The following is a 23,405-nucleotide window of genomic DNA, read 5'->3' as shown; positions in this document are numbered from 1 at the left end:
CAACACAAGGATGATCTGACGTGTCCAATACAGATATTGGCATAAATATTGGGACCTAGAATGAGCAACTGCTGCAAATCCGTTTTTGAATAAATGACAGCTAACTAAATCTGTAGGATGGGTCAGGTTCTATCGGTTTTATTTGTTTCCCTGGCAATTCGGGAAGCATATGGCCTCTCCTAAGAATTAAGGTAAGGAAAAATATTGAATGGTAGTAATGATGTTACTGTATACTGGGCTCCTGCTGCTGCCAGACTGGATGCTTTACATATTTTGCCTTGTTTTAGCCTCACAATAACCCTGTGAGGTAGATCCTGTTAATATCTCCATTTTACAAATAAGGGAACAGAGACATGGAGAGATTTAGTAACTCAGAGAGAGGTTGCCAACCTTGGTCTTGGTCTATGGAATTCTATAGCCCATGTTTTTTCCACTATTCCCTAAAAATAAAGTGGGAAAAAGAAGTAAATCAAGTTGGTCACCCGAAGTGTCACTTCCCTCCCTGGAGCTGCTCCTACGTTTCTCATACTCTGTCTTGTATTTTAAATCAACTCATACAAGTCTCATTTTCATAACTATATTTCAATCCCTTTGAAGGTAGGGATTTTATCTTGTATGACATTGTATCCTCAATTTTAGGAGGAACTCAATAGGTATTTAAGAGATAAGAGAATGAATGAATGAATGAATGAATGAATTTCACTCTCCTAGGCTTTCAGAACAAAAGAGTACTTTTATCTCTTACCATATCAAATCTAAATTCCCTGGTGTAATTTTTTTTTGCCACTCTGTGTGACTTGTGGGATCTTAGTTCCCTGACCAGGGACTGAACCCTGGGCCTTGGCAGTGAAAGCATGGAGTCCTAACCACTGGACCGCCACGGAATTCCCTCCCTGGTGTGATATTTAATAATAATAAAAATATTGGCCAATAATAACTGAATAGTTCCTAATTTTGTTTTACGCTCTGCTAGATCCAAGTTCAAGATATATATGCATCAACTAGATAGGGCCCTGACTATTCTGGCCCTAATTGACCTTTCAGTTAATAATAGCATGCCTTGTAGAACTCTCAGGTAAAAGATGTGACTTATTCCTGCCAGGGAGATATAAATGGCTCAAAGAATTTGTGAAATTCTGGGTAATTTGCCTGAATTATCTTGGTAGTTTGTTTAACCTTTCATTTTAGCCCAGATCATTCTACATTCAGAAGCATATTGTTCTTATTTCACAAAAGGAAACATAGTAACTTTACAACAGACAAATCTGGTGGACACCATCTTAATGAAATTAAGAAATTAAAACTAAGGTGGTTAAATTTACCTCACCAAGAACAGGATAATCTAGCATGAAGGGCAGTCTGATGCGATGTACTGAGAGGGACATCATGTTACTGAAGTACCAATTCTCCTGTGAGCAAACCTCACGAAACCCAAACTAAGTTATTCCTACAAAATACCTGGCTTTTACTCCAAACAATGTCAACGCTACGAATGATAAAGTCAGAAGGAACTGTGCCAGGTTAAAGTATACTAGAGAGACATGGGAACAAAAATCCTAGACTGGATTTGTCAAAAGTTCAGAAACAGCCAAAGTAAAACCAGTTAATCACCAAAGCAGTAGTTAGTAAAAGTTTATTGTGCACATACCAAAAAGACAGTTCTCGAACCAGGAGCATTCCAACCAAAATGGGGTGTGTTGTTATAAGGCATCTCATATGGTTGTTACGGAATGTAAGTTTGTGTGCAGAGAAAGGTTTATTGTCCTGCTCGGTTTCACCATTCCTGCCCGCAGAGGCACTGCCATCACCTCAACCCCTGGGCCCCAGAAGCTGCTGAGGATGACTGCTATACTACTGCCACATAGGTCAGAGGCTGCACTGAAATCCTAGGCAACTTCACCAAGGCCAGCTTTGATGTCATCTCCAAGATCTACAGTTATCTCACCTCACCACCTCTAGAAAGAGATCCTGTTCTCCAAGTCTCCCTATCAGGAATTCACTGATGTTCTAGCAAAGTGCAGAGGACCCAGAGGACCCAGGCTCCAGCTGTGGCCACCACAGAGTATTTTTATATGAGAAAAGTCAAGTGAATTAAGCCTAATTTAAAAAAAAAATCACTGGTGAGACATGTTAAGAATACAGGACCCTGGACCTCATCATCAGATATTCTGATGCAACAAGTGGTGCTGCTGTAGTGATACTCAGACCACACTGAGGCACACTGAAGCAGTGTTGTATTATTATCCTCACTTTTCAGAGGCTCAGCAAGACCATGCAGAAAAGGGTCTCATGGCTCCATACTAGCAGGTTACTTGAGCAGCTAATTATCATGTTGAAAAACAAGTTTGGTCCCATGAAGCAAGTAAATACCCTGGCACAGACTGCTAATGGTTGAGGTGGCTTAAGAAGGCTGGCAAGTCCAGAATTCTAGCAAGTCTACATGGAGTCCTGTGCTTCCCCGGCCAACTAATAGTATTCACATGCTTCTGTATGGAATTAAAACTTTCTTTTTTTTAAACTTCTTGATGCTGCGTTCAGTTAGTTCTTGATTTCTAACACAAGTGTCTCTTTCACTTGTACCATTTCAGTCCCTTGATAACTGGCCTCGACTCTTAGAATGGCCTTAATGTTTTGCTTTACCTCCTTAGAAATCCACTCTGCAAACTCTTTAGAGTTCAAAAACTTTCACAGATTTCCTATTACCAAAAAACCAAATCCATAAATTTCAAAAGCTCAGACTTCATTAAATTGAAATGTAGATTATTAAACAGTATTTGATGACTTGAGGTAAAAGGAAATGGCAAGACATGAATTCAGATAAAATACTATTGGAGAACTGAACTAAAGGTTTTTATTTGCATACTGAATATATTTTAATTTTTTCCAGGAAGTGGCTACTAATTTTTGCAAGAAAAAAATGATAACGCCACACTTCTTTAAAAGTAGTATTTGCATAGTCATATATATGAAGTAAATCAATCTCCAGTGTTAGAAAATAAACTTCATGGAACAGTATGGAGGTTCCTTTAAAAACTAAAAGTAGAACTGCCATATGATCCAGCAATCCCACTCCTAGGCATATACCCGGAGAAAATCATAATTAGAAGAGATTCGTGCACCCCAACGTTCATTGCAGCACTGTTTACAATAGCCAAGACATGGAAGCAACCTAAATGTCCATCGACAGAAGAATGGATAAAGATGATACAGTACATATATACAATAGAATATTACTCAGCCATAAAAAAGAATGAAATAATGCCATTTGCAGCAATATGGATGGACCTAGAGATTATCATACTAAGTGAAGTCAAAGACAAACATCATATGATATCACATATATGTGGAATCTAAAAAAACGGTACAAATGAACTTATTTACGAAAGAGGAATAGAGTCACAGATGTAGAAAACAAACTTACTGGGGGGAAAGGGGAGAGGAAGGATAAATTGGGAGATTGGGATTGACATATACACACTACTATATATAAAATAGATAACTAAAGAGAACCTGCTGTATAGCACAGGGAACTCTACTCAATACTCTGTAATTACCTATACGGGAAATGAATCTAAAAAAAGAATGGACATATATAACTGATTCACTTTGCTATACAGCAGAAACTAACACAACATTGTAAGTCAACTATACTCCAATACAATTTTTTTTTAATGGAGTACAAGCTATACAACTTTTGAATTGGTATGTTTTTCACCTGAAACTAATATTGTAAACCAACTATACTTCAATTTAAAAAAATAAAGAACTCCCCCCACAAAAAAAGGAAAAGAAAAGAAAAGAAACTTCATTTAAGTTTGTGCGTTTGTGTTTGGGTCCGTTTTTGAGGCTCCATAGCTTAAACTCGTTCCTCAAATTGGTTCAGAATTCTGAAAAGAGCAGAGTTACCAGACCCTTATCACTCTGTCATGCAACAACCATTGCAACATCTCTGAGCGTTCCCAAGCAGCATGCCTTGCTCCTTTTCCATACCATATACAGAAAGGTATTCATCCCACTGGAAACATGCAGATCCTACCCAATCAGCGGGTGACAGAAGTCCGTTTGCTCTCTGGCTATAAAAACAGACAAGCAGGGTATATGCCCAGTAGTGGGATTGCTGGCTCGGATCAGCTCGCTGCTTTGTGACCACCTAGAGGGGTGGGATAGGGAGGGTGGGAGGGAGACGCAAGAGGGAGGGGATATGGGGATATATGTATATGTATGGCTGATTCACTTTGTTATAAAGCAGAAACTAACACACCACTGTAAAGTAGTTATACTCCAATAAAGATGTTAAAACAAACCAGACAAGCAACCCACGCTCAGGGTCGGCTTTCCCTGGCTACCAGGAAGTCGGCCAGCTGTTCTTGCAGCGACGCTTCTCTTCAATAAACTCTATCTTCCTCACAAAAAAAAAGAAAAACAGAAAAAAAAAAAAAAAAGAACAGCTTAGATATACAAAAACGCCGCAGGGAAAAGTTGAATCGTTTTGCATTTAGAATCTTTCCATTGGTAAGATTCTAGAGAGGGGCGTGTCCCAACGCTCGGCGACACGCCACCCGCCGGACCACAGGGGATCGCGGCTCCGGGCTCCGGAAGGGCGCCCAGGGTGCATCTACCAGAGCGGCTGCGCGACGTTTTTCCGGCGGGACTGCACGGAGGAAGGTTCTGGGGACAGTCCGCTGGCCCGGCGCCTGGCCTTGCGCGCTCGGAGTCACCGAGAAGACGAGTCCGTCGCCCCTGCCGCCCCTCGCTGTCCCAGCCATGGCCACACGCCTCCTCCGCAGGGCCCTACGCTTGTGGGGCGGCCGCTGTGCGCCGAGCGTGCCGCCGGCATCGAGGTGAGTGCCCGCCCCGCTTCAGCTGTGCCGGCCAGGAGGCTGCAGGGCAGGGCTGCGACACGCACACCGCTCCTGGGGGCTGGGAACCAGACGGCGCGCGCTCAAGCGGCCGGCTGCATCGGCCCCCGGGACTTGGGCTGAGCTGTTGGGGCGAGAGAGGGTGGGAGAAGGGGCTGGGCCTCGCCCCTTGGCTCCCAGAACCTGGGTCGGACCCACTGGCGCGAGCGCGTGGGCGCCGGCCTAGCAGCTTCAACTTGGTGACAGCCGAAGTCGGGGGGGGGGGGCGGCGGGCGTCCCTAAATTCTCCCTCTCTGGCCCCAATCCAACCCGTCTGGTTCTGAGGCCTGTGGTCGGCACCGTGAGTCTGCATTTCGAAGAGTTCCTGCGAGGCGAGGGCGGGGAGTCACCCCTTGGCCACAGTTGCACGAGTTGGAGCTACGACCTTTGGCCCAGTTAGATCTGTGGCAAAAAGGCACCGCCCTATAGTGAACTTGGGAGCTGGTATTCCACCGCCTCCCAGATCTTGAGAAAAGCACTTGCAGCGACGCTGACCTAGAGAAGTGCCATGGAGAAGACATCCTGGAACAGGAAAGACCTAGCGACGGCCCGTTAGACGATGAAATTAACTTGAGATTTAACAAATCCTTTAATTAAGTAAATGCAGAGGAATTAATGGAGAGAGTTTCTAAGTGGCTCAGTGACTATTAAGGTAGTGTTTATAAGATCAAAAGCTTCCTGTACCGTCTGACACCTCAAATACAGTCATTGGATAAACAAGCTGGAAGCACCGAGGATTCCCTATTTAATGAGAGTGACAGGATGGATAAATTAGCTCATGGCGGCCTTATGGTAACTCTAAGATGCTATGGGAGCAGGAAACAAAGCTGCTGCTCGTGAGGAGGGCTGGGAAGGCTTCACCGAGGAGTGACTTTACATTCGGATACACATACTTTTCTAAGCTCTTCCCCGAACTTCATAAGACAGTGATGCTCAAATTTTTTGGTATCAGGACTCCTTTGTGCTGTTAAAATTAGAGGACCTCCAAGATCTTTTGTTTATGTGAGTTTTATTTATGGACATTGATGTCAATAGATATCTACAAAACTGGGAAATTTTACAAATATTTAGTTTACATAAAAGTAACTCATTACATGTTAACATAAATAACATCTTTATGAAAAATAACTTTTCCAAAAAAAAGTGAGATGAGTGACATTGTTTTACATTTTTGTAGATCCCTTAATGTCTGGCTTAATATTAGACAGTCTGATTTTCATACCTGCTTCTGCATTGTCAATTGTGATGTTATTTTGGTTGAAGTATAGGAAGAATATTGGAAAAAGGAGGACCTGAGGGACCCTCTGAATAGGTCAGAGACTCTAGTTTTATTATAACAGACTTCTTAAACTTTAATGTGCATATGAATCACTTAGGAATGTTATTAAAATACAGTCGACCCTCGAACAGCATGTATTTGAATCGCGAGGGTCCACTTACATGGGAATTTTTTTCCATCGTAAATACTACAGTACTACACAATCCATGGTTGGTTGAATCTGAGGATGCAGAACCATGCTTTGGAGGAAGCACAAATATGGAGGGCTGACGGTGGGGTATACATGGATTTTCAACTGCATGGAGGTTGGGCGTCCCTAACCCCTGTGTGTTTCAAGTGTCAAATGTACAGACTGATTCATTTGGCCTGGGATGAGGCCCCAAATTGTGTATTTATAACCAGCTCCCTACCTGAAGGTGCTGGCAGAGACTGTCTCCCTTTTATAATGTAAATGAGGTTTTAAAAATAATGATAATAATAATAAGTAGAGCCTAGCCTGTTAGATGAGTAGCAGTTTAATGCTTTAGGAAAACAATGGACAATTTATTCAGTACAGATTTCCTGGTTTTTATGGGGAGAAAAAGGGCTGATTTATTTTGTACGGGTTCCTTAGTCTTGGCAAAAAATGGATATTCCAACAAACTTACTGCCAAGTGTTTTGATTTTCTTCTCTCTACATGTTCTCTCTTGAACACTTTTGACTGATCTGAAAATCTCTGTTCTTTCTGGCACTTCTTTCACTTTCCTTTGTCTTGGTGTGTTTTACTTAGAAATGTTCCAAAGATTAATGTTACATGGGATATAAAATTTTAAGATCCAGGCAGACTTGGATATAAGTTCCACTCTATTATTTACTAATTATGTTGACAAATGATTCAGTGTCTTAGAGCTCCAGTTCCCTAGTCTCAGCACATTTTTTTCCTTGAGGAAAAATCCCAAGTATGGACCAATGTGTGCATTATAAAGAAATTGGAACGAGTCATTTCAATATAGGATGAAGTAGATTTTAGTCTCTTTTACTGTAACATTACAGTGGTGTGCAAGACCCTTGCTCACTGTTGTATCCCAAGTTACCCGAATGGTTCCTAGTACATATTAGGCACTCAGAAAGTATTTGTTGGCTAAATGAATAAATAAGCTATTAAAAATGATGATTTGGCTGACAGAGTAGCAAACCAGAAAAACGTGAAGATAAAAGGCAGACCAGGTATAAAAAATGTAATATTAAAAGTTCTCAGCTAAAGGTTACCACTTAAAAGACATTTCAGATTGTATTAACAAATAAAACTCAACTAAAAGTTGTATATAAAAGATAAGTCTAAAGCAAAATGACACAAAATACATATTAAGTGTATTAATCAGCTCAGGCTTCCATACCCAAATACTATAGACTGGATGGTTTACCAACAGAAATCTATTCCTCATAATTCTAGCGGCTGGATAGTCCAAGATCAAGGTGCTGGCCACTTCATTTGGTGGTGAGAGCTCTCTTCCTGGCTTATAGATGGCCCCCTTCTCCCTATGTCCTCACTAGGCCTTTCCTTGTTGTGTGCACACAGAGCTATATCTCTCTCTTCCCCTTCTTATAATGTAAGCCAAGCCTCTTGGTTTAGGACTCCACACTTATGACCTCATTTAACTGTAATTACCTCCTCAAAGCCATATCTCCAAATACCATTACATTGGGAGTCTGAGCTTCAACATGAATTGGGTTGGAGGAGGAGGCAGGCACAATTCAGTCCATTGCATTAAGGAAAGATATATAAACTGGAAAAAAATAGTACATTTCAGGGGAAAAAAGATTGAAATAGCCTAATTGCCAATAAACAAGACTGGGTCTTTTCTGGACTAAGAAGAAGAAGAGGAAGAGAAAGAAAAGGGAAGGAAAGGACAGGATAGGATCAGATCAGGTCAGGGTCCAACTAAGGAAGAGAGAAACCCAAAACAATATGATGCAAAACAGAAAAACATCTTTTGGCGATATTTATATATATGATAAAAAGTTTTTTTATATGTGAGCTTAAAAATGTACAAAGTGGTACACAGAGTTTCAAAATCTTTTCAGGCATACCCCCGGCCGGGGCAGGGGGCGATCTGAAGACCATTGAACAAAAGGAACTACAGAGCAGTCTCTTTTTAAGCTTAATATGGGGGGTGGGGGGGGGGGTGCAGGGAGAGGGAAGGTCAGTTTCCAAAGATTTTGAATAATTCTGGACTAATCCCTACAGAGACTGGTGGGTACTTTGATTTTGCTTTACACCCAGATTGTAATGTGGCAATAAAAGTCAACACAGTTTGCATCCTATACACCTGCCATTTGAAATTGTATGATTCTGGATAAACTATTAATGGGGGGGTTACATTATTTTAAAAATTGTACATTACATGAAAACTTATCAGTATTATTCTATTGTACTATTTGAATTTTACATTATTTAATCGGCATCACCATACAGTACTATGCTATATTCTACTTCAGCTCAAACATGTGATTAGTTCTAGGCATGACATCCTCTTTAGGGATTTGGAAGTAAAGACTGAGTTGAATAAGGGTAAACTACTTCTTAGTCTCATCCAATCGAGAGAGATCCTAAAGTGCTGCTGCTCAAATTTGAACCAGTTTGTCAAATTGCAGACTCTTTCCTTCATGTTGTTCAGTGACTTTTAATTTGGATGCGAAGAGTAACAATTCACTTAATTTTCTTAATGTATGTATATTTTTAAGATGTTCTCATTCTGGAGGGGAGGAACGTCTAGAAACTCCTTCTGCTAAAAAATTAACAGATATAGGAATTAGAAGAATCTTCTCTTCAGAACATGACATTTTCCGGGAAAGTGTAAGGAAGTTTTTTCAAGAAGAAGTGATTCCTCATCACGCAGAGTAAGTCGCACATTTTCTTTGAAAGTAATGCACGTTAGAAGTCCAAGAAGGACCATTTCCTAGAATGCTCTTCGTTGTTGTCTAGAAAAAGTACTGTGTTCAGGGCTTTATTAACATTTTGACCACTCTTCAGTATAATACTGTAAGATTACGGGATTCTTAAACTAGTTCAAAGCTTCTTAAATGAGTTTTAAAATATACAATTAAAAAATATGTTGACCTAATCGACTGCCAGTTTTTTCTCCTGCAAAAAATGGGTTTATGGTCCACAACCATGGTGATCTATTGCAACTCGCTGCTCAGCAAGGGAAGGAGAGCACTTTCATAGAGAGGAAAAGGAAGTTGGGAGGGCTAGAGTAAACAAAGAGTCCAGGGCTTTTCAATGACTGAGTCTTTCCTGGGAAAGAGGAATCTTTCTTTTACTTGTTGGGCCCTGCTATTGTCACAGGGTGTGAGAGCACCCCCTTTTTAATTACCTTAAATTAAGGGACCATTCCTGAACAAAATCATTCATATATTCAAAATGTGGCCATTTAAATAATATGAAAAACATTTTTCTGATTTTAAAATGTTTGTTACTTGCAGATGGGAGAAAGCTGGAGAAGTGAGTAGGGAGCTTTGGGAAAAAGCTGGAAAACAAGGACTGCTTGGTGTCAATATTGCAGAGCGTCATGGTGGCATTGGGGGGGACTTGTACTCGTCAGCTGTTGTTTGGGAGGAGCAGTAAGTATGGAAGCATTTGAAGTTGAGTCTTGTTTCGTCAGTTCACTTTTCTGAGTGATGATTTTAAACTGTTTTCTAATCTTCTTATAAGATTGAAAATCGTCTTTTAAGTTGTTAAAATAGGTGCTTCATTTCTAATTGACCCATGTGTCTGTTTCATACATGAGAACAAAGGAAGATTTCAGTTGATAAATGGGCAAAAGATTGGAACCAGCAATTCATCAAAAAAGAAATGAAAATAGGTTTTTTAGATGAAAAAAGTTTATCCTTACTACCAATCAGATGCAAATTAAATTAATCTGGAGGTATCATTTTGAGTACAAAAGTTAGTGAAAATGAAAAATCATAATAACCAGTGCTGACAAGGTTGCAGTGAAAGTGACGCATTCATATACTCTTGGTGATGTTATATATTGGAACAATAAATGCCTTGGAGATTAAAAGCATGGATACATAAAAAATGAAAGTATTTCTGCTCTTAAATATTGGGTTGGCCAAAAAGTTTGTTTGGTTTTTTTCCATAAGATGGCTCTAGTAGCACTTAGTTGTCTTCAACTTCATTCAAAACAATTTTGTTAAATTATATTGTGACAGCTGTCATATTAGCATGCATTTAAAAAAAGACATTAAAATTGGTGAATTTTTGTGTAGCCATTTTAATATTGAAGGTGGAAGAAAAGAAGCAACATTTTTGGCATATTATGCTTTATTATTTCATGAAAGGTAGAAATGCAACTGAAGCACAAAAAAAAAGATTTGTGCAGTATATGGAGAAGGTGTTGTGACTGATTGAATGTGTCAAAAGTGGTTTGCAAAGTTTCGTACTGGAGATTTCTTGCTGGACGATGCTCCCCGGTTGGATACACCAGTTGAAGTTGATAGTGATCAAATTGAGACATTAGTTGAGAACAATCAATGTTATACCACCTGGGAGATAGCCGACATACTCAAAACATCCAAATCAAGGGTTGAAAATCATTTGCACCAGATAGCCTCATCCACCAGAGGGCAGACAGCAGAAGCAAGAAGAACTACAATCCTGCAGCCTGTGGATCAAAAACCACATTCACAGAAAGATAGACAAAATGAAAACGCAGAGGGCTATGTACCAGATGAAGGAACAAGATAAAACCCCAGAAAAACAACTAAATGAAGTGGAGATAGGCAACCTTCCAGAAAAAGAATTCAGAATAATGATAGTGAAGATGACCCAGGACCTCGGAAAACCAATGGAGGCAAAGATCGAGGAGATGCAAGAAATGTTTAACAAAGACCCAGAAAAATTAAAGAACAAACAAACAGAGATGAACAATACAATAACTGAAATGAAAAATACACTAGAAGGAATCAATAGCAGAATAACTGAGGCAGAAGAATGGAAAAGTGACCTGGAAGAAAAAATAGTGGAATTCACTGCTGTGGAACAGAATAAAGAAAAAAGAATGAAAAGAAATGAAGAGAGCCTAAGAGACCTCTGGGACAACATTAAATGCAACAACATTTGCTTTATAGGGGTCCCAGAAGGACAAGAGAGAGAGAAAGGACCCGAGAAAATATTTCAAGAGATTATAGTTGAAAACTTCCCTAACATGGGAAAAGAAATAGCCACCCAAGTCCAGGAAGCGCAGAGAGTCCCACACAGGATAAACCCAAGGAGAAACATGCCGAGACACATAGTAATCAAATTGGCAAAAATTAAAGACAAAGAAAAATTATTGAAAGCAGCAAACGAAAAATGACAAATAACATACAAGGGAACTCCCATAAGGTTAACAGCTGATTTCTCAGCAGAAACTCTACAAGCCAGAAGGGAGTGGCATGATGTACTTAAAGTGATGAAAGGGAAGAAGCTACAACCAAGATTACTCTACCCAAGGAGTAATCTCATTAAGATTCGATGGAGAAATCAAAAGCTTTACAGACCAGCAAAAGCTAAAATAATTCAGCACCACCAAACCATCTCTACAACAAATGCTAAAAGAACTTCTCTGAGTGGGAAACACAAGAGAGGAAATGGACCTACAAAAACAAACCCCAAACAATTAAGAAAATGGTAATAGGAACATATACATATTGATAATTACCTTAAATGTGAATGGGTTAAATGCTCCAATCAAAAGACACAGGCTTACTGAATGGATACAAAAACAAGACCCACTTCAGACCTAGGGACACATACAGACTAAAAGTGAGGGGATGGAAAAAGGTATTCCATGCAAATGGAAATCAAAAGAAAGCTGGAGTAGCTATACTCATATCAGATGAAATAGACTTTAAAATAAAGACTATTACAAGGGACAAAGAAGGACACTACATAATGATCAAGGGATCAATCCAAGAAGAAGATATAACAGTTGTAAATATTTATGCACCCAACATAGGAGCACCTCAATACATAAGGCAACTGCTAAGAGCTCTAAAAGAGGATATCGACAGTAACACAATAATAGTGGGGGACTTTAACACCTCACTTACACCAATGAACAGATCATGCAAACAGAAAATTAATAAGGAAACACAAGCTGTAAATGACACAATAGACCAGATAGATTTAATTGATATTTATAGGATATTCCATCCAAAAACAGCAGGATTACACTTTCTTCTCAAGTGCGCATGGAACATTCTCCAGGATAGATCACATAGTGGGTCACAAATCAAGCCTCAGTAAATTTAAGAAAATTGAAATCATATCAAGCATCTTTTCTGGCCAAAATGCTATGAGATTAGAAATCAATTACAGGGGAAAAAACTTAAAAAACACAAAACATGGAGGCTAAACAATATATTACTAAATAACCAGGAGATCACTGAAGAAATCAAAGAGGAAATCAAAAAATACCTAGAGACAAATGACAATGAAAACATGATGATCCAAAACCTATGGGACGCAGCAAAAGCAGTTCTAAGAGGGAAGTTTGTAGCTATACAAGCCTACCTCAAGAAACAAGAAAAATCTCAAATAAACTATCTAACCTTACAGCTAAAGGAACTAGAGAAAGAAGAACAAACAAAACAAAGTTAGCAGAAGGAAAGAAATCATAAAGATCAGAGCAGAAATAAATGAAATAGAAACAAAGAAAACAATAGCAAAGATCAATAAAACTAAAAGCTGGTTCTTTGAGAAGATAAACAAAATTGATAAACTATTAACCAGACTCATTAAGAAAAAGAGGGAGAGGACTCAAATCAATAAAATTAGAAATGAAAAAGGAGAAGTTACAACAGACACCACAGAAATACAAAGCATCCTAAGAGATGCTTTGGCAACTCTGTGCCAATAAAATCGACAACCTGGAAGACATGGAAAATTCTTAGAAAGGTATAACCTTCCAAGACTGAACCAGGAAGAAATAGAAAATATGAACAGACCAATCACAAGTAATGAAATTGAAACTGTGATTAAAAATCTTCCAACAAACAAAAGTCCAGGACCAGATGGCTTCACAGGTGAATTCTATCAAACATTTAGAGAAGAGCTAAGACCCATCCTTCTCAAACTCTTCCAAAAAATTGTAGAGGAAGGAAAACTCCCAAACTCATTCTATGAGGCCACCATCACCCTGATACCAAAACCAGACAAAGATACTACAAAAAAAAGAAAATTACAGACCAATATCACTGATGAATATAGATGCAAAACTCCTCAACAAAATACTAGCAAACAGAATCCAACAATACATTAAAAGGATCATACACCATGATCGAGTGGGATTTATCCCAGGGATGCAAGTATTCTTCAGTATACGCAAATCAATCTATGTGGTACACCATATTAACAAATAGAAGAAGAAAAATCATAAGATCATCTCAATAGATGCAGAAAAAGCTTTTGACAAAGTTCATCACCCATTTATGATAAAAACTCTCCAGAAAGTGGGCATAGAGGGAACCTACCTCAACATAATAAAGGCTATATAGGACAAACCCACAGCAAACATCATTCTCAATGGTGAAAAACTGAAGGCATTTGCTCTAAGATCAGGAACAAGACAAGGATGTCCAGTCTCGCCACTATTATTCAACATAGTTTTGGAAGTCCTAGCCATGACAATCAGAGAAGAAAAAGAAATAAAAAGAATCCAAATTGGAAAAGAAGAAGTAAAACTGTCACTGTTTGCAGATGTCATGATTCTATTCATGGAGAATCCAAAAGAGGCTGCCAGAAAACTACTAGAGCTAATCACTGAATTTGGTAAAGTAGCAGGATACAAAATTAATGCACAGAAATCTCCTGCATTCCTATACACTAATGATGAAACATCTGAAAGAGAAATTAAGGAAACACTTCCATATACCTTTGCAACAAGAAGAATAAAATACCTAGGAATAAACCTAACTAGGCAGACAAAAGACCTGTATGCAGAAAACTATAAAACACTGATGAAAGAAACTAAAGATGATACCAACTGATGGAGAGATATACCATGTTCTTAGATTGGAAGAATCAATATTGTGAAAATGACTATACTACCCAAAGCAATCTACAGATTCAATGCAATCCCTATCAAATTACCAATGGCATTTTTTACAGAACTAGAACAAAATATCTTAAAATTTGTATGGAGACACAAAAGACCCCGAATAGCCAAAGCAGCCTTTAGGGAACAAAACGGAGCTGTAGGAATCAGACTCCCTGACTTCAGACGATACTACAAAGCTACAGTAATCAAGACAATATGGTAGTGGCACAAAAACAGAAACACAGATCAATGGAACAAGATAGAAAGCCCAGAGATAAACCCCCGCACCTGTGGTCAACTATCTATGACACAGGAGGCAAGGATATGAAATGGAGAAAAGACAGTCTCTTCAATAAGTGGTGTTGGGAAAACGGGGAAGTTACATGTAAAAGAGTGAAATTAGAACACCACACACAAAAATAAACTCAAAATGGATTAGAGACCTGAATGTAAGACCGGGCACTATAAAACTCTTAGAGGAAAACATAGGAAGAACACTCTTTGACATAAATCACAGCAAGATCTTTTTTGATACACCTCCTAGACTAATGGAAATAAAAACAAAAATAAACAAATGGGACCTAATGAAACTTCAAAGCTTTTGCATAGCAAAGGAAACCATAAACAAGACGAAAAGACAACCCTCAGAATGGGAGAAAATATTTTCAAATGAATCATCGGACAAAGGATTAATCTCCAAAATATATAAACAGCTCATGCAGCTCAGTATTAAGAAAACAAACAACCCAATCCAAAAAATGGGCAGAAGACCTAAATAGACATTTGTCCAAAGAAGATATACAGATTGCCAAGAAGTACATGAAAAGCTGCTCAACATCACTAATTATTAGAAAAATGCAAATCAAAACTACAGTGAGGTATCACCTCACACCAGTTAGAATGGGCATCATCAGAAAATCTACAAACAACAAATTCTGGACAGGGTGTGGAGAAAAGGGAACCGCCTTGCACTATTGGTGGGAATGTCAATTGATACAGCCACTATGGAGAACAGTATGGAGGTTCCTTAAAGAAGTAAAAATAGAATTACCATATGACCCAGCAATCCCACTACTGGGGTGGTGGGATGAATTGGGCGATTGGGATTGACATGTATACACTGATGTGTATAAAATGGATAACTAATAAGAAAAAAAAAATACATTAAAGCCGAGTGGAAATGTAAAGAAAATTCCTAGAAAAAAGAAAAAGCATTTGCACCAGCTTGCGTATGTTAATCACTTTGATGTCTGGGTTCCACGTAAGTTAAGCAAAAAAAACCTTCTTGACCATATTTCTTCATGTGATTCTCTACCTAGACGTAATGAAAACATTCCGTTTTCAAAACAAATTGTGACGGGCGATGATAAGTGGACACTGTACAATAATGTGGAATGGAAGTGATCATGGGGCAAGCGAAATGAACCACCACGAACCACACCAAAGGCCAGTCTTCATCCAAGGAAGGTGATGTTGTGTATATGGTTGGATTGGAAGGGAGTCATCTATTATGAGCTCCTCCTGGAAAACCGAACGATTAATTCCAACAAGTACTGCTCCCAATTAGACCAACTGAAAGCAGCACTTGACAAAAAGTGTCTGGAATTAGTTAAGAGAAAACGCATAATCTTCCATCAGGATAACACAAGACCGCGTGTTTCTTTGATGACCAGGCAGAAACTTTTACAGCTTGGCTGGGAAGTTCTGATTCCTCCGCCGTATTCACCAGACATTGCACCTTCGATTTCCATTTATTTAGGTCTTTACAAAATTCTCTTAATGGAAAAAAATTTCAATTCCTTGGAAGACTGTAAAAGGCACCTGGAACAGTTCTTTGCTCAAAAAGATAAAAAGTTTTGGGAAGATGGAATTATGAAGTTGCCTGAAAAATGGCAGAAGGTAATGGAACAAAAGGGTGAATACGTTGTTCAATAGAGTTCATGGTGAAAATGAAAAATTTATCTTTTATTTTTACTTAAAAACCAAAGGAACCTTTTGCCAACCCAATATAAAAAATAATATATATGTACAAACATCATTGCCATGTTAGATCGTAATCCCCCAGGTTTGGAAGCAATCTAAATGTCCAGCAGTAGGACAATGAAAAAGTATATTGTAGTACATAAGCAGTTTGTAATATTTTGCAGTTATTTATTGTGATAAATTTTGTAAGTACAAAATTTATACCATGACTGCAGTTATATTAGAATACGTATATCCTTATGGCAAAGGTCATTTGCTAAAATGAAAATAGTTACTATGTTAGGGTAATACAGTTATAGGTGGTACATTTTTTAAAATGTTTTATCTTTTATTTCATTACATACGTGATCATTGAGCTCTGCTAGAGCACTGTTACTATGTTAGAGCCAGAAATTAAAAGGTTAGTAAAAAAGAAAAAGAGAGAGAAAACCTTCAGAAACTTCATAGGTTTGCGAGGAGACAATCTATTACCACATAATGTGATAGGACCTTTAGTACTTCGTTGTTGTTTTCTAATTGAGAAATCAAAGAACTAAAAAGAGAACAAAATAACTATGTTGTGCCTTAAACTGTCTTCTCTTTTTTCTTTCTAAGAGCATATTCGAATTGCACAGGCCCAGGTTTTAGTCTTCATTCGGATATTGTCATGCCCTATATTGCAAACTATGGCTCAGAAGAACAGATTAAGCACTTCATCCCCCAGATGACTGCAGGGAAATGTATTGGTGCCATAGCAATGACAGAGCCTGGGGCTGGAAGGTAAATCAACATTTGGTTGGTTTTGAAATGCTGGAAGCAATGCCTTAACAGCAAATGTTTTCTCAGTACCTGCTTTATACAACACTCTGAGTGATATGCTAAGACAGATACAAAGATGAACACATTGTCATTTCCAACCTTAGGTAACTTCAAATTCCAGTAGGAAAATAAGGCCTTATCATATACAAATAACAACACAGCAGATTGTATTTTATGTTGTATGTGAGATATTAACATAGTGTGATGTAAATAAAATGTTAGAATGTGTGTTGAATTGGGGGCATGTTGAATTTTAGATGTGGTGTGACATTTCACATGGAAATGTCCAGCAGGCTATTAAAAATATGGATTTGGAAGTCTGGATACAGGCTGGGGGTGGCAATAGGATTTAAAACCATTCATAGATAAGAAAGAATTGAAGCAATGGAAATGAATAAATCATTTAGTCATTTGATGGTTACTTAATAAGTGCCTTCCGTGTGCCAGGTATACAGTGGTAATCAAACCAGATGTGGTCTGTGTGCTTGTTAAGGAGAAAGACAAGAAACACGTAAACAAATATATTTAAATTATGATAAGTACTGTGAAGGAAACAAGGTGCTGTGTTAGAGACTCATGGTGCATGTGTGTTTGGTGGGGAAGGGAAAAACTCATATTTAGATATGACTGCTAGGGAAGACCTATAAAAAGTGGTTATATTTAAACTGAGATCTGACCATTGAGAAATTTGCAAGAGCAGCCAGGTGGTGGGACCTGATCCTCAAGGGGTAAAGTGAAAGGATGAAAAGGAGACCAAGAAGGAAACCTTGGGCATTGCATTCCATTTGGAACTGTACAGAAGATGTAGTGACAGAGACAGAAGGATTGAGTTTGAAGGAAATCTAGACAACTGCTATTTCATGAGCTTGAGGGGAAGTGAGTTTGAAAAGGCAGTAGGAGAGGAGTGAGAAGTTAGTAATGTCAAGGCCACAGAGATGTTGAGAATTGAGAAAGAGTCATGGCAGCCAGTGGTGATCTTTTGATTGTGATTTCAGGAGAGAGGAGAGGCAGAAGTTACTTTCGAAGGGAGTGAGATGGGTATTGAGAAAACAGAGGCAGAAAAGACAGACTGATTTTTTTTTTCAGAGTTGTGTGTTATATGGCGAAAGAAAGTGGAGAGAGGGGACAGTAATTTGACAAGCCAGCATGGTCAGGGAAATGGCTTATGTTGAAGAGAGCAGTGACTAACAGGCCAATGGGAAACAGGCAGTGCAGAGGAAGAACTTACAGATGTGGCAGAAGCAGTAATTGAAAATTCAAGACTTGTTTCTGCAAGATCAGGCCCCGATATTTAAAAATTTTTGTCAGTGCTGTTTATTTATTTATTTATATGGCTGCGATGCGGCATGCAGGATCTTAGTTCCCCGACCAGGAATCTAACCTGCACCCCCTGCAGTGGAAGTGCAGAGTCTTAACCACTGGACGGCCAGGGAAGTCCCAGTGCTGCTTATTTTTAAATGTCTTAGTATGCCATAGTGTTACTTGGCAATTTGCTTAAATTGTACTTATCTTTCCCAGATATGAATCTATAATTGAAGGCCAATATAGAAATTTAATTTTGCCAAGATAAAAGGTTTTGTTGGGAATTCCCAGTGGTTAGGACTCCGTGCTCTCACTGCCAGCGGCCTGGGTTCAATCCCTGATCAGGGAACTAAGATCTCACAAGCTGCACGGTGAGGCCAAAAAAAAAAAGTTGTGTTTACTTTTTTGCCTAAAAATGTGACCTGAAAGAAGTAGGAGTTTAATCGTCTTCCTTTGCTTTTAAGATAACTCTCTAAGATAACTGGCCTAATGACCAATATTCTGATTGCATCTTATTAGCTCACGATCAGTATGTTTTAGTTCCAACCCACTGTATGTCAGCTCTCACCTAGAGGCAAAAGTATCAGTGAGAGATCTTGATTTACCCCCAACTTAAACACATACCCACAAAGGCTTGCTTGATTTGTGTTTTCTTGAAAATTCTCTGTGCTTCTGTAACAAATTACACAAACTGGGTGGCTTAAAACAACAGAACTTTATTCTCTCACGGTTCTGAAGGCCGGAAGCCCAAACTTGGTATCAGTGGTCCCAAATCAAGGTATCAGCAACCCCAAATCAAGGTATGAGCAAGGCCACAGTCCCTCCAGAGGTTCTAGGGGAGAATCCATTCTTTGATTCTTCCATCTCCTGGGGGCTGCCGACATTCCTTGCTTTGTGGCATCATGACTCCAATCTCTGCCTCTGTGGCCATGTTGTAATGTCCCTCTTTAGTCTGTGTAATCTCCCTCTGCCTCTCTCTCACAAGGACACTTGTGATTGCATTTAGGACCCATCTAGATAATCCAAAATTATCTTCCCATCTCAAAGTCCTAAATGAATCACATCTGCAAGACCCTTTTTCCATATAAGGTAACATTTAACAGGTTCCAGAGGTTAGGACCTGCTATCTCTAAGGGTCATTATTTAGCATGATACAGAGAGTGATAAAGTGCCATGGGATATATAATATAAAGTCCATGTACAAAAAGGAGAATCAGAAAATTTTCACAAAATAAGTGATGTGGACTATTTAATATATGATGCTCTTCATTGTAGGATATCTTTGAAAATTGGAAGTGGAAACTACCTAAGTCTTCAACAATAGCAGATTGCTTTAAAAGATTCGTGATGAATCCAATGCATTTGGTTTCAGGTCCCTTCCCTGATCTTTGGTCATGATTGAGTTTGTCAATGTCCCCCTTAATTTCTAGTTTTAGAAATCATACTTCATTACTTTATAGTGTATAAGAGAAGGATATCAGATATCTACCCCCTTGAGTTCTAAGTGGTTGTATCACCATGGCATGAGGTCTAGAAAGGCATGAGGCAGTAGTCACAAATGGGGCAGTTCATGGGACCTATGGAAGCCCTGGGACATGTTTAATTTGGTTGATCTATTTAATTTAAAAACAAACCTTGAATCAACTTTAAAAGCCAGAAAAATGTACATAAACATCCATATTCCTGGATTTTCTTGAAAATTTGGAACATCTGACAATACTATGTTTTTCTTATTTCTGATTCCTTATTCCTGTTGGCTGGGACATAGCCCTTTAGATGGGATATGAGTTCTCCAGTCTTTTAGATGCACCACCACTTCCAGTTGTCTCCCTGAAACCATCTATTTTTGAATCCTACCTGCTGGATTTCCTACTGTAAAAAAATCTCTCTTAAATCTCTCTTAAAAGATAAATGAAGAAGGCTGTCAATGTTTCCAAAAAGTGAGACGGAATACTTATTTGTGGAAATAAAGAATATTCTTGTGTGTTTAAAAATATATATCATAACAATAATTCATATGATGAAATTCTGTGCCACTAATAAAAGTTTTCTTATAGACAAACATTAGATATTATTAAAAGATCAGGATCATATGTATGGTTCCAATTTTATAAAAATACATATATGTGTGTATCTGTTTCCATAGAAAAATACTGGAAGGTTGTATTTTTTAAATGTTTATTACAGAAGGTAAAATTTTTTTTTAATTTTTTCATTTTTCTCCTTTGTCTTGAATATTGCCTGTATTTTTCATATTTAAATTATGAATATTTGTTTAGTTTATATCTAGAAAAATAACCTATTCTACTTGTAGAGCAGGCTTGGTAGAGGACGTGGCATTTGAGACATAGCTGCTGGGTGGCTTGTGGGATCTTAGTTCCCTGACTAGAGATTGAACCTGGGCCCTCAGCAGTGAAAGCATGAAGTCCTAACCACTGGACCACCAGGGAATTTCTGACATAGTCTTTTAAATAGCTAAGCTTTTGAACAGTAGACATAGGGGAAGGAACCAAAGTGAACAAAGGCAGGAAAGGTACATGGGCAAATAATCTGAGGTATATAGTAGGCATTGAAATGTCTTCTGAGTCCAGTTTGAGGGTCTTGGATGCTAGTTGGGCCTTGTTATGCTCTATAAAATCTGGTTAGTCAATAAAATATTCATTTGTATAAATAGTTTAGCATATGTCAGACATGACTTTTCAGTGCATTTGTGTGAACGTTCCTAATATTAGTTAAATGTCAATTTTTATAATGGTGTAACCAGTTTGAATTATCACAATAGATACATACTTACATAACATTTGCATAGTTCATTTATTACCAATTAATGAATTTTTTATCCTCTCAATTATAGTGATTTGCAAGGAGTGAGAACAAATGCCAGAAAGGATGGAAGTGACTGGATTCTCAATGGAAGCAAGGTGTGTAAAGATGGGCTTCCATAGCCCTCCTCCCCGGAGTCATGCTGTGGGTAACAAGGCCTCAAAAACTACTCATCATTGAGTCTCTCAGATCTAGGGACTCACACAGGAATTGAGTTTACTTGAGTTGGCACAGGAATTGAACTGCTTTGTTTTGGAGACAGTAAGAATTGTACAACATTTATGTTACGTGAGATCTATTCCTCTTCTATGTTCCTTTTGCATGCCCCCTCACTAACATGAAAAACGTTTTAGCTTCCAAACAGCCCTTATCAAACCAGAAAAGGAAAAGGTGAGGTTCACATTGTCCAAATAGGGGACAAACAGTTAATAGTTAATGAATTTGATGTTGATAAGAAGTGGAAGAAAAGACTTATAAATAAATATCAAGAAGAGTTTCAAAAGATTTTAGGAAAGATATTTCTGATGGAATTTGAGAGCCCTTCAACGCTTCTGAGCCTCACATCAACCCACTGATAAGATTGGACAGCACCTCTGATTAAGGTTACAGACAGGCTCAGAAGTAAATATATCCTTCAGAATCTAATATCACTGATGGCAGAGGTTTTTGTTTACCTAAAACTGTGTCTGGTATACACTCAGTAACTATTTGTTGTTGACTGAATATTAAGTGAAGAAAAGATATTCATTGTCTACACTAAGGAAATCTTGCTAAAAATGTTTCAAAGCCTGGTGAAGAGCTAATTTTTGTTTTTTTTCTTCAACGTTTAAAAAATATTTCTTATTAGTTTTAGACTAATACCTTTGCATTTGCAAAATCACAAACTTGAATGTTGTGACACTTAAATTGCTATGAAATTTTCTAAACAGTCACTTTCCGTACTTACATTGTTAAGGACTAATAACAGTTTGTGGACTGACAAACTGTTCATCAGTCTGATGAATACGTTTTGAGTAGCCCAGTTCTAAAGACCATTCCATTATCTAGTTTCATAGTTATTATACAGAAAAACAATGTCTGTGATGTCAAATAAATTTGGAAAACATGCTCTACTTCTCACTTTCTGAGAGGCTGATACGCATCATGAACTTCTAAGAGTTGGATATAGTATGTCATTTGCCCTAGGAAATTCTCTTTTTATAGACTTATCTTGAGTTACTGTTGTTTTTCAAATATACTTTATGAAATATTCATCTACATTATTCATACTAAGGATTATAATAAAGCACTAACTGTGATATATAGTCAATTAACTCTTTGCACACAGAAGGCTTGTTTTGACAGAAGAATAGGGTATTTGGTCAAAAGTGAAATGGGAACTACACTCTTCTATGACTCCAGCTTTCTAAGCAGGCCCAGTCTGCTCAATTAGACTCTTCAGTGGGAACCACCCAGGAAAGTACCTCTGATTTTCAAAAATTCTGTTAGGAAAAACAAAACCTTTAGAGGAAGCAAAAGTAAAAGAATGAGTGAGTAAATATACTACATCAATAAGATGATCTAATATGCACCCATTAAAGCATCAACACAAAATTTTTAGTGGTATAGGAAAATAATTATATTAAGTGAAAAGATGATACTAACATTTAAGTGAAGTATGCATATAAAATAATTTCAACTATATTAAAAGAAAAAAAGGCCAGAAAGGAAGTTCACAATGATATTTATATGATGGACTCATGGAAGATTTTTTTTCCCTTTTTCTTTATAACACTTTTTCTTTATGTACTATCTACACAACATCTACAAAGAGCGTATGGCATAGGCATTCAATACCAGAAAATAAAATAAAAATAAAAAAAATATTGACCTCAGTAGGGTTAATCTCAGCCCTATTAAAAATTTTGACTGTCATAATTAGGAAAGAAATCAAGAAAGCCCTTTCTTACAAAGAGAATTCTCTTATAATTTTATTAGGAAAGAGGATCAGTCATGGTAGAAATACTCACATTAGATATTAGTAACATAAATTCCTGGGTGCTCTGTGATTAAAAACAAACAAAAAAGCACTATTTCAGCAATTCAACTGTGGCAACTACACAAATGGTCATTATTATCTTAGACAGTTAGGAAATTGGGAGACCTGAATGGTTTTTGAGGAAGAGAGTGGTGTAATGGAGAAACACTGTAGAAAAAATTTTTACCATGTTTTTTTTTTTTTTTTTTTTTTGGCCCACTGTGTGGCCTGCGGGATC

General features: G+C 38.0%; 1 protein-coding gene across 2 annotated transcripts in view; it reads left to right on the top strand.

Annotated features, from left to right (window-relative positions):
- The first annotated feature begins 4,553 nt into the window (after nucleotides 1–4,553).
- Nucleotides 4,554–23,405, top strand: part of ACADL (acyl-CoA dehydrogenase long chain) — a 38,731-nt gene continuing 19,879 nt past the window's right edge. Inside the window, exons 1-5 of one of the 2 annotated variants that reach the window (XM_033428288.2) lie at nucleotides 4,554–4,841; nucleotides 8,903–9,058; nucleotides 9,644–9,781; nucleotides 16,822–16,986; nucleotides 21,182–21,248. In XM_033428288.2, coding sequence (XP_033284179.1) covers nucleotides 4,765–4,841; nucleotides 8,903–9,058; nucleotides 9,644–9,781; nucleotides 16,822–16,986; nucleotides 21,182–21,248 — 603 coding nt within the window. In that variant the 5' untranslated portion in view covers nucleotides 4,554–4,764. The remainder of the gene's footprint in view (nucleotides 4,842–8,902; nucleotides 9,059–9,643; nucleotides 9,782–16,821; nucleotides 16,987–21,181; nucleotides 21,249–23,405) is intronic. The other variant, XM_004262770.3, reaches the window with a different exon arrangement.

Source organism: Orcinus orca, chromosome 7 (genome assembly GCF_937001465.1).
Source record: "Orcinus orca chromosome 7, mOrcOrc1.1, whole genome shotgun sequence".
In the NCBI taxonomy this organism is placed as follows: domain Eukaryota; kingdom Metazoa; phylum Chordata; class Mammalia; order Artiodactyla; family Delphinidae; genus Orcinus; species Orcinus orca.
The sequence above is the reverse complement of the archived record's forward strand: the minus strand, read 5'-3'. Positions and strand labels throughout refer to the sequence as shown.